At 41.3% G+C, this 16,014-nt stretch overlaps 1 protein-coding gene across 1 annotated transcript in view; it reads left to right on the forward strand.

Annotated features, from left to right (window-relative positions):
• The first annotated feature begins 1,614 nt into the window (after positions 1-1,614).
• Positions 1,615-16,014, forward strand: part of LOC135213394 (proprotein convertase subtilisin/kexin type 7-like) — a 72,270-nt gene continuing 57,870 nt past the window's right edge. The window contains exons 1-2 of the mRNA XM_064247369.1: positions 1,615-1,631; positions 1,921-2,212. Of these exons, the coding sequence (XP_064103439.1) occupies positions 1,615-1,631; positions 1,921-2,212 (309 nt within the window). The remainder of the gene's footprint in view (positions 1,632-1,920; positions 2,213-16,014) is intronic.

Below are 16,014 nucleotides of genomic sequence, written 5' to 3' on the forward strand. Positions count from 1 at the left end.
CACTACCTTAAGTATGCAGAATCGTGTTTGAAAACAGTAGTAAAACCCTTAGTCCACTACTAGTAGTAGATAGTCTTCTCCTGAACCAAAGAAAGAACAAACCTTTAGGCTCTTTCTTTATATCCCAGGCCTTTAATATTTTGGGGAGCGTGAAGGTACAAATTTTGTATAGGAGCATACCTTTATATCATAAAGGTATTTACTTTAAGTGACTCGTTTTATAGGACTTTTGGACCCAGGCATGGGTCCCCTCACACCACTTCTGAATTGAAGCAGTTTTCTCCGCAAGCTGCTTTTTGCTGAATATGTATTAGAGCCTTACTCCCTGAATGGAATCCAACTTCTGGTGGTAGTAAGATCCAGAAAGGCTTCTGAATCAGGTAAGAATGTTTTGGATTTTATGCAAGAAACCTTTAGCTCAATTGGCTGAGCAGATTTTTGTCTAGCTTCACTAACCACTGTCCTCTTCTTTATGTGGGAATCAGCTTACTTTAACAATAATTAAGATTCATCCCAAATAATATAAATTTTATAATGAATTATTATTTGGATACTTAAGGGTACCTACTGTTAAACTAGACCCCACCCAGCCTCCCCACAACTTAGTGGGCTATCAAGGGGAATTCTGATAAGAGCTGAAACATTCAAACCACGCCAGGTGGAGAACAGGTAAACTAGACCGTCATCTGGGTAGCCATTCAATTTTTTTTTTCAACGCCAACTCTCCTAATCGGCACTTAGATATAAGCTAACTTTAACAGTAGATAAGTATCCAAATAATAAATTTTATTATGAAAATTTATGGGTGTTTTTCTGGAGATGTATTGCCTCATGAGAAAACAAATGGTTCTTAATTTGATGCAACCATCGTGCTATGCTCTCTTTTAGTTCATATTGATCACAGTAGCTATTTATGCCGCATGACCCAGATTTTGACTGCTGAATTATACACTATTCTAGTGCTAAAAGAAACTATGGCCCATCATCAGGCAGAGCCTGTAATTTTTGGTGGTTTTTGAGTGAACTGCTACTTTAGGGAAGCTTCGGGTTAAGAACCCATCAGTGTTACTGACTAGAGAGTAGTTACATTATTAGACTGTTGTATTGGGAGAATGAATTTATGCTAGGGCTTAGTTTGTATGGGTAGCAATTCAAGGACATTTTTTGCAACATGAAAGTAAAAATAAAGAAGAGCCTGATTGACAGTAATTAGATAATTATGGACATTATTAAATAAACTTTGGAGTACTGTCCTATGCAAAAGAGATGTGGAATTTCCCTGTGTTACATAACAGTTAACACAAACTGTACACAATTACAGCATGATGGGTTTCAATAGAGTTACCCACAGCACTAGTGCAATTAATATTGCCTTCTCAATGACATTGTTTCACTTCACTTCTATATTTTCTCTCTCACTGCTTGTAAAAGTAGTGTGTACAGTATTTGCTCAACTTAAAAAAAAATTTAGTTGCTCTGCTTTATAAGGAGATAATTTTTTCTATATATTTTTTTCAATATAAATATTAGATTTTAAAAGTGTACCTGAAAATTATGTGAATGCTATTAAGTGATCGTTTTTATATTGGTTTTTCCTTGTTCTTGACATTGATGATGACTACAGCCATGTTGTCAGTTTGCAATATAAAAACAAATAATTATTCTCTCTCTCTCTCTCTCTCTCTCTCTCTCTCTCTCTCTCTCTCTCTCTCTCTCTCTCTCTCTCTCTCTCTCTCTCTCTCTCTCTCACCATTTAGTTATACAGTAAACTACGATCAGATCTTATTACAAGCTGCAGTGAAGCCTAAATTATTTCTTCTGCTTAAATATGCAACACGTGCCTAACTGTTTGAGCAATGCTTGGTGGTTATGCTGAAAAGAGTGCCAAAACTTTTACTTGTTGATTTTTTGCTTTCACAGTTCAGTGATTTTTTTGTTTTCACAGATTGATGCTGCAAACTCAGATTGGGCTACAAATGGTGCTGGCTTACACCATTCTCATCAGCATGGATTTGGTTTAATTGATGCATCTGCAATGGTGTCGGCAGCCACAGTTTGGGAGTCTGTTCCATTCTCTACATCATTTACTTCAAACTTGATGCAAGTGTACCTTACAATGCCAGTCAAGAGACTTGGAGAAGTCACAGTCAAGTTGGATGTTGACCAAAATATGATCGAAGGATATGCCCTGCGTAGTTTGGAGTTTGTTCAGGTATGGTTTCTATGAACTCGTGCAGAGAAATGATAGGTTTCATATTTGATGTTTTGACTGTTTTCTTGTAAACAATGCTTGAGTTAGGCTGCACAGGCAGTCCCCAGTTATCGACGGACTCAGTTATCGGCGATCCGGTTTTATGGCACTCATCTGGCGCCATAACAGGCCAAGATCTGCTTATCGGTGCCAGAAGATGCCTTATGGTGCACCATAAGGCCTTATGGCGCCATAACATACCTAACAGAGGTGCCATTAATCGCCGAGTTTCGGTTAATTGCGGTTTTCGCTTATTGGCACCCCAAGGGAACGGAACCCCCGCCGATAACCAAGGACTGCCTGTATGTCAGTGCTGTCAATAAGAGTCACCTCAGAAGGTAACTGGGTACTGTATGTCAGTGAACAATGATCCTAACATTTTCTCTATTTTTCAAAGATACCACAATGAGGGAGGGCTGATAACTAAAAAGCAAGATTAACATATGTAATAGTAAAAGTACAAACAGACATACAGATGTTTGGAAAATACTTGTGCCTGATAGGAAGAAAGGAAAGGAGCTTCGATCTTATTTGTGACTGAGGGCAGTGTTCCATAAACAAATATTTTCCGTGCGGGTGGTCTCACACCTTGGCTGTTAGACCCAGGCAAATTAATTGCCCTTCAGTTTTTACATTTTACATATGTCTCTTGAAGTAGATGGATCAGTTTATTTATACAAAGCTTCTTTTTACAGAACTGGATTCAGCAATATTTCTTTATTACTAGTACCTGTCAGATTGATTGCAATAATGTTTTCACTATCATGAAAGAGAATTGTTTTGTTCCCTTGTACACAGTTATCCAGTTTAACCAGTATAAAAATTGTCTCAGGTTGTACATATATGGCATTCAACATACACATCCTTTGATATTGTCTGGAGAGTTCTTTATAAGTGCATTTATGGGGGATGAATTTTACTTGTTGTCAAAGATAGTTTTAACTTCATGCTAGCAGGTGCAGTCACTATTCAAAATAAATAAAATAAAAAAGAGAGAGAGAGATTGCTAGGCTGACTTAGATGACTGTCTAGATCACCTGTACTCCACCAGGTGTGTCTGGAATGTTTTAGTTTTTGGCACAATTCTTGCCACCATCCAGTGTGGTTCTCGGTGCATTTGTTATTTTGCTGTTCGCTGTTTTTCACAGTTTACTTTAACATACAGTAGTGCACAGAGATAATGGACCATGGTATATCGTACTTCTGGGTATATCGGTGGAAAATGGAAATATCAATTTGAGGGTTTCTGCCTCTGGATCTAGCGACGAATATGTAATATTCAATATTAGTTTCATGTAAAAAACAAACATAACGAATATGCATCTTTTCCGGGGGTCTTTTAAAAAGTTATATGTACTTTACTTTGCTGTATCCAATAATATTGTATGTATTCTCATATTATTATTGCATTATAAAATCCAAACATAATGATTAATGTTTTGGTTTGGAAATTAGCTGAGGGCAATTACGAGGTAAGTGTATTTCACCATACTATTGAACTCATTTCAGAGCAATATTCTTGCCTTCTAGTTAGCATAAATGAATCTCTAGGTATGTACTACTCTGTATAACACAGTTATATTTTGTTATGCAAAATGTTTTTTAGTCAAATATGACAGGTTTTTTGTGTAAAAAAAATAAAGAGATTCATTTCGATATTTTCTCTTGGTTCCATTACATGAGCTTTACTTATTTATCTTATATTGGCATGAAAAAAAAATGTGTTCTTTCATGCTCAGTAGTTTTTTATTAAAATACTTTTCTCTCCAATTTTATTTACGGTCGAGTTTAATGGCATATCGAAGTTTATGGGGATTTAATCTATGCTGCCGATGCACGATAATTATTATGCAGCTTGAACATTGTTTTCTCAGCTTTAGCTACAGCTTGCAGCTTAAATTTAGTAGTATGGTGTAGTATAATTCCTTACCAATCTTTTTTCCTTACCAAAATGACAAATTTTTTAATCAATTTGTATTTTTCATTGCAAACAAACCTGATGTCTTGATAACAGGATATTTCCAAGTGTCAGCTGGTAACCAGGTAAACACAATCAAAGATTGTAAGCAAGGAATCTGAGATGTGGCAACTCCTGCACATATGTGGTGATAGCTGGCCAGAGACTGCGCACTACCTTGTGGCTTGTGAATTGTGATGTCTTTACTCTTTTCTTAACTGCCTCGGAGAGTAGGGCGCTATTAATTTGCTCTCCTTCCATGCTGGTTGATTTGTATATCAGTCATGTTTTATTTAACTTGATTTGTAACATAACTACGGTAATTGTTTACTATCATATGACAGTTGAAATGTGATTAGTTGTCCTTAGCAAAACAGCTATTTCTCCTTTACATTTACATTTTTAACTAATTTAACTAGAAGATTGGATAATGGGATGATGGAAAAGAGGTTAGTACACGAGATAAATGATAAAATCACGAGTATATACAGTAATTTCTATTTGTTATTTTACTCAATATTTTTCCATGTTTATTGTACAGATAGGTAAATTTATTGTCACTGTATCTTCACATTGTTTTCAACTCTAAAAATTATACCAAAGCTTTTACTGTCCTGCTGTTTATCATTTAAATTAACAATAAAGGTATTCTTACATTAATAGTAATGTTTGTTTAAATAAATACATAGTACATAAAAGCTTTATCACAAGTTGCTAAAAGATGACTCGTGGGTTTTGGGGTGGATTTCTGTTTGAAATTATTTTTCATTGTTTTAGAATGATAATTTATCATATAATTTTGTTAGAACTATCACATTATTCCGTGAACTGTTAAAATAGGCAGTTATAAGCATTTTACAGTAGTTTAAGGTTTGCATGGTATAAATTTTCCTGGACTTTATAGCAAAAATACACATTCATGGATATATACAACTCAACATCGGAGTTTCCTTTATAGCGGGATCGGCTCAGACGCTGTGATCCATTATTTCAGTGAGCTACTGTATTTTGTTTTGTTTACTCAGGATGTCTTCAGCTGAAAGTAGGAACATAAACATTAGGTTTTCCAGGAGTTTACAGTGTTAACAGATTGTATTCCAAAGAATGAGATATGCATTGTATTCTGTCGTTAGGTAGACAAAAATTTGTGCCATTTGTAGGGGTCAAAAGTGTGGTATCAACTATGTATAGTTGTGAAGAGAGTAGGAATGGTTAGGTGAATTTATGGATAAATTCCATAATTGTAGGAAGGGGAGAGGAAGAGCGCCCAATAATTAACCCTTAAACGCCGACTGGACGTATTTTACGTCGACATTTTTTGTCTCTCGGGTGCCGACTGGACGTATTTTACGTCGACATACAAAAGTTTTTTTTAAAAATTCGCGGAAAAAAAAAATACTTTTAGGCCTACCAGCCGAAAACTCTTGAATCACGCGCCTTGGGGGATGCTGGGAGTTCACGGATCAAGGTGTTGTTTTGTTTACAATCGTTACGCAGGCGCGCAAGCGCGAATTTCTTTCTTGCCGCACTAAAAAGTATCTGTGACACATCTCTGAAATTATTTCGTCACTTTGACATAATTTTGTACCATTTTAAATTAGCGTTACATAGAGTATTATATATGAAAATGTGCGCATTTTTTATGTAGAATACAACAAAAAAATACTCATGATTGTAGCTTTTATCAGTTTTTAAGATTTTTTCATATAAATAACGATAAGTGCCAAAATTTCAACCTTCGATCAACTTTGACTCTACGAAATGGTCGAAAAAACGCAATTGTAAGCTAAAACTCTTATATTTTAGTAATATTCAATCATTTAACTTAATTTTGCAACTAATTGGAAGTGTCTAGCACTATATTTCGATTTATGGTGAATTTATGAAAAAACTTTTTCCTTACGTCCGCGCGGTAACTCTTCCGAAAATAATCATACATGCGATTGTGGTAATGTTTGCACCATTTTAAATTAGCCGTTACATAAAGTTTTATATATGAAAATGTGCGCAATTTCATGCAAAATACAACTAAAAACAACCCATGGTTGTAGCTTTTATCAATTTTGAAATATTTTCATATAAAAAATGATAAGTGACAAATTTTCAACCTTCGGTCAATTTTGACTCTACCGAAATGGTCGAAAAACGCAATTGTAAGCTAAAACGCCTATATTCTAGTAATATTCAAGCATTTACCTTCATTTTGCAACAAATTGGAAGTCTCTAGCACAATATTTCGATTTATGGTGAATTATGAAAAAAATAACATTTTCTACGTCCGCGCGGTAACTCTTCCGAAAAAATCATACGTGCGATTGTGGTAATGTTTGCACCATTTTAAATTAGCCCGTTACATAACGTTTTATATATGAAAATGTGCGCAATTTCATGTATAATACAACAATAAATAGTTGAAGGTTGTAGCTATTCTCATTTTCGAAATATTTGCATATAAATCACGATTTAAATAGAAAAAAAACCAGTTCGGTCAAAGTTTGACTCTACCGAAATGGTCGAAAAACGCCATTGTAAGATAAAAACTACTTTACAGTCTAGTAATATTCAGTCATTTATCTTCATCGTGAAACAAATTCGAAGTCTCTAGCACAATATTTAAATTTATGGTGAATTTTTAAAAAAAACTTTCCTTTCCTCCGCGCGCGGATTCTCCGCCACAAATCTCCGAAATGCGTAAGTCCCATTCTCGGAATATTTGCTCCGTTTCATATTAGGCATTTCATAGAGTTTATATATGAAAATGTGCGCAATTTCATGTAGAATAAAACGAAAAATATTTGAAAGTTGTATCTTTTCTTTTTTCCGAAATAATTGCATATAAAAAAATATATATATAAAAAATTCGACATTCGGTCAACTTTAGCTCGTCAGATATGGTCGAAAAATGCATTTGTAAGCTAATATTCTTACAGTTATATTAGTAATATTCCAATTCAATTTGTCTTCATTTTCTGAAACATATTGGAAGTCTCTAGGACAATATTTAGATTTATGGTGAATTTTTGAAAAAAATATGTTACGTAAGCGCGTTACGAATTCATGCATTATTTTGTGATAATATTTTCTCTGTGTTGCTTTTATCGTTTTTACAATGTGTTATATATCAAAATGATTGCAATTTAGTGCACATTACAACAAAAAAAAAAGTAACTTGTTACCTTCAACCGTTTTGCGCACAGCGCGATTTGAATACAATTATATATGAAATTTCGTTTTTGTGCTATCATATATCGCATTATTTATATATGATAATGATAATTTTTTTCATTTCTGATGGTTGCATACTAAACTTCAAGCAATGACAAAAAAAGGAGCCAAAAATGAACTCTTAATCTTGAAAACTAAGCGCGCTGTGATTTTTTGAAAAAAAATATTTTTTCCGCTTACGCGCTCACTCTCAAACCCCTCCGGCATACGGGAGTCATTTTTTTATTTACCGCTCCGGCGTTTAAGGGTTAAGGAAAGCTTTACTTCACTGCATCCAATACTAGTATTGTATGTATTTTCATATTACTATTGTATTATAAAAGGGATTTTGACGTAGGAAAAATCTATTTCTGGGCGAGGAAGCCGTGTCGCCCAGTGAAATGTGTCCTCTTTAGCACTATTTCTAGTAAAATATTGCTATAATACCAGAGAACTGCTTTTTGGTTTGGAAATCAGCTGAGGATGATTGGGAGGTAAGTTTATTTTGCTGTATTGAACTAAAATCTGAGCAATTTTCTTGCTTCTAGTTAGCGTTAATGAATCTCAAGATACTATTGATATGGAACAAGGTTGTTTTACGTTAAATATGTATCGTTGTGAACAACATTTAGTTATTTTTTTAGTTAGTAGATGGCGCTGAGGGCAAGTTTATTGCGTACAAAAATCAACAGATTGCATTCGATATTTTCACTTGATTGTATCAGAATATGTCTATGAGCTTTACATATTTATCTTTTATTGGAGTGAACACATTAAAATGTGTTTTTTCATGCCAAATAGTTTTGATTAAAACACTTTTCTCTCAAATTTATTTTTTATAGTCGAGTTTCATGGTACTATGCCAAAGTTTCCATGTTGCCGATGCACAATAATATTAGTTAGTTGATGAACATTCTTTCCTCAGCTTCAGCTACAAATAGCAGCTTAAATTTAGCAGTATATGCCCTTGTCAATCTTTTCTCCATAGTGAATGAGGATATAGTAATGTGAAAAATATGTCAGTCCTATTCTACTTAATGTCATTTGTAACATAATTACATTAATTTTTTACTATCGTACGATGGTTGAAATGCAAGCAAACCGCTGTTGTTATCAGATTCAGTTGTTCATAGCAAATCAGCTGTTTCTGGCTGTATGCATTTACACATTACTAACAATACTTTTAGCATTATCTTTTACTTTTTTAACTTTTTAACTTAAACTAGAAGATGGATAGAATAATAATAATAATAATAATAATAATAATAAAATAATACCTTTTTGTTCCGCAACGGCATACAAACCTTCGGTCCTTTTACAATAGGAAGGTACTAGCGGCAGCTGGATAGGTCGTAAGCTTTCGAACAAGGGTTGCGGTAGTTAAACTGCTTGTCCGACAGGCGACGCGCGCGCGACTGGTAGGTAAACAAATCACTTTTGCTTTCGCCTGCTGGCGTGTGGACGTGTATCATCGCTCTCTGCCCGCTTTATCGTCGTTGCTTTCGCATGGTTGTGTTTTTCTTTTTCTATTTATCTAGTGAAACTGAATTGTAAGTACAATCATTTCATATTTATTTCCATTGAATTCAATTGTGAATTAAAGGATCTTGGTTTCACCACGCCCTCCGATTACCCGAGTGCCGGACTGAAGGGCGTAAGTGCGGGAATTCATTTTCCCAGAAATGATCCTCGTATTGTGTATGCTCGGTGCCGAGGGCGGGCGAGAGCGCTCGCTCCCGAGCGTATATTTTGGTTGGAAATGTGTAGATGAAAATCGTAAGTAAGTGCTCTTTTCATTTATATTTTTTTGACCTGTATGCTCGTTGCCGAGCGAATGCGCTCGGCACGGAAACTTATTCTGTATGGAAGTGAATCGCAAGTACAGTATTCTTTTTCATTTTCATATATTTATTTTGATTGTAGCAATACTCATTTTGGATCAGTTTCCGAGCTTACCCGGGAAATTGATCTTTTCCCCTTTTTATTTGTATGAAGTGAAATCGCAAGCGCAGTATTCTTTTTCATTTTCATATAATATATTGATTGCATCAATTCATTATGGATCAAGGTTTCCATGAAACCATTGGCATTCCATCTAAAGGTTAAAGGAAATGGATCCTTTTTACCCTTAGCGCTCGGTACCGAGGGCGCAAATGCGCTCGATCCGAGCCCTTATTCATTTGTGAAGTGAATCGTAATGCAAGATTCTTTTTCATTTTATTCTTTTATTATTGATTGCATCAATATTTATTTGGTTCAAGTTCCGCTCAGTCAGGGAATTGATCCTTATGCCTTGCATTCGGGCCGATGGCACGATTGCTCTCGGGCTCTTATATTATTGTTGGGTACATGGGTGCTGTGCGGGGGTGGGAAGAACGAGAACCCCCCCGCTCAGCTCCCACAGATGGCCCTTCCCCTTGGGGGGGGGGAGGTTATCGGCGTTCTTCTCTCGCCCGATCCGTCGAGCGCGGGGGAGGGCGCTCGGTGGCCCGATGTACAATTGTATTCGGGGTCTTCCACTCGTTCGGAGAGGGCTCACCCCCTCCGCGCGAGGGGACTTCCCCCCCACTAATCGCTACTACTGTTTTCTGGGCTCAGCTCGTGTCGGCCTATGAAAGGATCCTTTAATATCATTCTTTCTAGGTAAAATTAACCTAAAATTACCAGAGAAAAACAAAAATTAAGAAAATGTCAGTAAAACTGACTCGCTCACTCTTAAAAAGAAGTGTCGGTATGATAATAGGGCGAGTGTGGAACACTACCACGAGACAAACACCAATTAGAACTTCCCATCAGAATCCCCCCAAGAGAGCTGATACCAACGGGCGATGCAGCCTCTACTACTACTACTAGAGGACGCCACGGACAGCAGCGCCCCTAGCGGACATCCTTAATTTTTAGCGCTAGCGTCAAGACGCAAATTTTTCCTTGTGCTGTGCTATTTCGGGATTTATCCTTATAATCTACAATGGAACGCTCTGCTATTGCCACGGCTAAGTTAAGTAACTCATAAGTAATATTTTACCACATTTTTATCTTCCGGTACCAGTATTTTCCTCTTATAGGTATTATACGTTCACCCGGTTGTCTCGTGGCAGCGCCATGCTGCCTCGTAAGAATTCCCGGTCCTCCATACTGGGACTCTTATACTTATGGGCTTACTTTATTACGTTCATTGTTTTACATCGAGTTTTAGCTAGTTTAGCCCTCCTACCATTCTCTTAGTTTGGTATTTAGGGCTATTATTATTTTATTCCGGCCCAGCATCCCGGCTCTTGCTCTTCATCGGCTATCGCTGGCTCCGAGTAGGCTTCTGTTTCTTGGAACAGTCTGCCTCCTCCTGGGCTTCTTTCTCTTTTACTAAAAGTGTCTCTTCATCTTTTTCGATGTATATATTTTATTTTATTTAGGGTGTTAGGCTAGCCTAGGTGCTTGTTCCTTGTATTGGTACAGCTTGGTTCACGTGGCCCTCTCACGGTTGTGTTGCTCGCGGCCTAGGCCACTTGCGGTCACGTGTTCCATCGCACCTTACCCTGCCCCTGCCCTCCCTTTCTGGTATAGGGAGGAGCTGGGGGACCCCTTGGTTGTCATGACAACCTCAGTCGCCTTCTCTCACTCCTACTCTGAGGTGGCCAGGGGTTCCTCCCCAGCGGGGGGTGGGGGTATAGGGCGACCACTCATGAGGTACCGGGTCTCCATGCGGGTAGCCGGTGAGGCGGGGAGGAGTAGGCCATCCCTCACCCCCCTCTCTCGCTCCCGCCGTGTTACGCCGAGACCTTCCCCCCCCTCCCCCCTCCCAGTTGCTCCAGCCACTCCCTTGCTATACGAAAGGAGCCTTCCGTCGCAGCCGGGGCACCTTTTGGTTATAGGTTACTGGCTCCGCTAGCGGGCGGGGTGGGCACTACTAGTGGTCGGTTGCTTGCCTACTATATCCTTATATCTCTCCCCCGCTACCGGAAGGGAGCTTACTTCTTACCCACGCACTCTTCTAGTAGACGGGCGGAGAGAGGTTTGTATTATTATTATTAATTTAAGGATATACCCTAATTGTACAATATTTTACAATGAATTGTGTAATATTATTATTATCTACCATCCCCGCTATTTTCCGTCGTGGTTTCCAATTACCACCACTCCTGGTTGGTTTCCTTTTGTGTCCCCGCCATCAGCGGAGCCATAGCCTAGGATAACCAACCTGGTTACCACACGTATTTTGGCGGGGCTCTGGTTTAATCTAACTTTATCGCTCCGGCACCAGCGGAGCATCTGTTAGACTGTAAGTGTTTACTTGGTACTCATGTATCTTTCCACTTACAGGCTACCAACTGCCAGGTCCCAGGATGTAACGAGCGGGACGCTTGTTCGACCCCTGTGGACATGATGAGTGTAGGTCTCCACACCCCTGTGCCACGTCTTTTACAACGAGACGATCGTCTGGCACCCAATGAAGCCTGCGCCATCTGCTACGACCTGGTCGGTCAGCTGGGAGATGGGGTAAGTCCGTTATAGGCTTACTTATCATTTTACTAACAACTTTTAGTCGTAAGTTTGTTAACCCCGTTCCACCATTGGCAGCTAATCTTGCCTTTCTTTCAGGCTACCGGTGTGAGGGAAGTCGCCCTCGCCACCCTGAAAGCGTGGGTGGGCGGCTTCGGGAAGAACGCCGCCAAAGGCCAGCCCTACATTCTGGATAAGAAGCTGGCCGTCCAGATCTTCCCCGCGGGCAAGTCGACTGGTTACGTTGACCCCTTGTCCGCTGCCCCGCTGATAGCCTCCATCCAGCAAGACCTCCAGCAATCCTTTGGGGTCGTAGCCTCCCAGGAGTCGGTCCCGGACGTCGCTGCCCTGGACCTTAACATCGAACCTATGGCGGTAGGGGTGTCGGATTTTGTTTGATTGAGGTAGGTGTGTCGGGCGCCCAAGGTCTTTCCTTGGGTGCTTCTGGATCTTCTCCTGTCCCCTCTTCTAGTGCTTCATTCCAAGGCTTTGTGGGAATCTGAGATCCCTACCCGCTCTCCCGCTCTCTCTGTACCCCCAAAGGTGAAGGGACAGAGAGAACCGAAGACTCCTAGCCAAGACAAACTTCTAGGAAGTCGTCTTCGTCTTCTTCGGCTAGGAAGTCGTCGACTTCCTACGCCGATGCGGTGAAAGCAAAGCCGAGCTCTCTCACCCAAAGAGCTCCAGAAGCAAGGCTTCGAAGGAGAAGGCTCGCGCTCCCGCCGAGATCACTGCCTTCCTCTCCCGCCTCCACCGCTTCCACTCCGGCCTACGCCGGTAGGGGTATAGCAGGTCCTAGCACCTTTGATCCCTCCTTTGCTTTCTCAGCAGGGGTGATGGAAACAGGTGGGCGTGCTGGTGGGCTCGCAAATCTCCGCACTGGGGACACGGTTCGAGCAGATGTTTGCACAGTTGTCAAACACTCTGTCTCAGTCTGGCCAATCAATCCAAGATCTCTAACAGGATGAGAGAAAATGAGGACCGAGTAGCTGGGCTATCTCAGGTTCCTCCCCCTACCCCAGTCTCCCCAGCGTCAAGCACTGGGATTCTTCAACTCCCGCCATATGACTCTTTGCCGGCTTTCTCTATGGAGAACCCATGGAGAGTAGCTGCCTACGCTCCGTTCAAAGATGGAATGATCTCTATCTCGGAGTGTGGAACTCGAAGGATTGAGGACTTCGAGTTTTAACCCTCCGGGTCTGACGCAGCCTTTCATCGGTTATGCTAGGCTGACGCCAACGGCTCTGACGAGGGAAGACAAGATCTCTAAGGAGTCGGTCTTATATAGTAGAGATCACGCTCAGCGGGAATGGGTTCACTGCCTTGAGGACTGGAGTGTACGAACACCAAACTCCAGGCCTACAAGAGTCCCTTCACTATTTTCGCGACGGAAGAGGAGGTTTCTCTTCCGTTCGCCACGAAATTAGTGGAGAAGTCCCTGCAGGCAGTCCTCAAGGATGAGCCCATCCCACAGTTGAGGGAGGCGGAGTCTACTTCTCCGCTCTTCCCGGCCTTCGGAGAATTGTGGGAGAACTTGCCAGCTACGTTCACGCTTGGTAAGCTCAAACCGGACTGCGCCATGGACCAGTTCGGCGAGAAACTACCAAGGCTGCCGGATTCCCTAATCCAGGCAGAGTTTGATGCGCGAACCAGGTTTGGCAGGTCCCTCAATCCCTTATAATTACGGAAATGGCTGCCCTCTCTCTGCTACGGAACCGCTGTTCAAGATTCTGGCGAAATCTCAGTTCCAGACGGTTCTAACGGACGCTTTTGACTTCTTCCAGGCTAGGAGGAACTGCCGGAAGCATGTTCTACAAGAGTGTACCATTAGGCATGAGCCGAATAGACTCTTGGCCTCTAGCATGTGGGGAGCGGATCTCTTCCCAGAGTCCGCGGTTAACGAGGTACACCACGAAGCTGCTAGGCTCAACCAGAGCCTTAGAGCTAGGTGGGGTATTTCCTCGAAGAGGAAACAGGAGTCCGTTCCCACTGCTGGCAAGAAACCGAAGAAGGCTGGTAAGAGGTTCCAGCCATATAAAAAAAACTCCAGCAACAGCAGCAATTTGTGCAGGTCTGGCGGTCCGGCGTTACCCAACAAGGACAACCTGCCAATTCAAAGCAAAGAACCAGCCTATCCTCGGTATTGCCCCAAGCAATCTCAGCCCCATCCACTTCCTACGCTATCTCGGCGCGTCCTTCAAACCCTGCATATGAGGCTCAAGGCTACACTCAGCCGAGAGGTTTAGGGCGAGAGGTTACTTTCGTCAGTGTGGCGCAGGAAGGGGTACGAGAAGCAGACAGTTCAGAGGAGGGCGTGGTGGCCAAACAACCCGCCCATCAACAATGAGGCTCCCCAGGTAGGAGGGAGGCTGTTCCTCTTCCGCCACAGGTGGGGGTTCAGCAATTGGGCACAGAGCATAGTGTCCAAAGGATTGGGCTGGAGTTGGATCAAAGATCCTCCTCCAATCAAATCATTCCATCAGATACCGTCAAAGGAATTGACAGATTACGCGGAAGAACTCCTTCACAAAGGAAGCTATTGCGAGAGTCAAAACATCTAAAATTTCAAGGTCGCTTATTCAGCGTGCCAAAGAAAGGCTCAACAAAAAGAAGGGTAATCTTAGACTTGTCAAAGCTAAACTCTTTCATTCGTTGCGACAAGTTCAAGATGCTTACCCTCTCGCAGTAAGACCTTACTTCCGCGTGGAGCCGTCACATGCTCCATCGATCTTACAGACGCATACTATCATATCCCTATAGCCAGACACTTCCGCCCATTCTAGGATTCAGGCTAGGAAATCAAACATTCTCATTCAAGTGATGCCCTTCGGTCTGAATGTAGCCCCCAAGGGTATTCACAAAAATAGCAGAAGTGGTTGTTCAACAATTGAGAGCTCAGGGAATCATGGTAGCAGCATACCTCGACGATTGGTTTGATCTGGGACACCAACAGTCGAGGAATGTCTCAAAGCCACCAAAAAGGTAGTTCACTTTCTGGAACATCTGGGTTTCAGATGAACAAAACGAAATCCAGACTTACTCCGGAATCTCGTTTTCAGTGGCTAGGAATCCAATGGGATTTGTCTTCCCACAATCTGTCAATTCCAGTGGCCAAACGGAAGGAAATAGCAAAATCTGTCAGACAATTTCTCAAATGCAAGCAAACGTCAAGAAGAAACCAGGAGAGAATCCTAGGGTCTCTTCAGTTTGCTTCGGTAACAGATATCCTTCTGAAAGCAAGGCTGAAAGATATAAAATCGAATTTGGCGGTCAAGAGCAAACTCCAAATATCGAGACAAGTTGTCAGTAATCCCACAGATCCTCCGCAACCAACTACACGGCCTTGGTCAAAAGTAAAGAACTTAGCCAAGAAAGTACCCCTTCAATATCCCCTCCCAGTGTTAACCATTCACACGGATGCATCCCTGTCCGGGTGGGGGGGGGGGGGGATACTCTCAGTTCAAACAGGTTCAGGGGACTTGGTCAGTTCAATTTCGCCAGCTCCACATAAACGTGTTGGAAGCAATGGCAGTATTTCTTACTCTGAAGAGACTGCTTCCCCGAAGAAGTCTCATCTAAGGCTAGTTTTGGACAGTGCAGTGGTAGTTCATTGCATCAACAGAGGAGGGTCCAAATCCAAGCATGTAAATCATGTCATGATAGCCATCTTTGCCCTAGCAAACAAACACAAATGCATCTGTCTGCCACTCACCTGGGCAGGAGTAAGGAATGTTGATAGCAGACGCCCTGTCCCGGTCCAGTTCCTCTGGAATCAGAGTGGTCTCTGGACGACGGGTCATTCCAGTGGGTAAGCCGGAGAGTCCCAGGTCTCCAAGTGGATCTTCTTCGCCTCACAAGCGAACCACAAGCTCCCTTGCTATGTGGCCCCCAACCTGGACCCTCTGGCTTATGCCACGGACGCCCTGTCGTTGGATTGGAATCAGTGGAGGAGAATTTATATTTTTTCCTCCAGTGAATCTTCTCTTGAAAGTCCTAAGCAAACTAAGGTCTTTCAAAGGGATAGTAGCTCTGATTGCTCCGGACTGGCCCAAGAGCAACTGGTATCCTCTCCTTCTAGAATTGGGTTCTCCGACCTCAACGGATC

The sequence above is a fragment of the Macrobrachium nipponense genome, chromosome 42 (genome assembly GCF_015104395.2).
Source record: "Macrobrachium nipponense isolate FS-2020 chromosome 42, ASM1510439v2, whole genome shotgun sequence".
Classification (NCBI taxonomy): Eukaryota; Metazoa; Arthropoda; class Malacostraca; order Decapoda; family Palaemonidae; genus Macrobrachium; species Macrobrachium nipponense.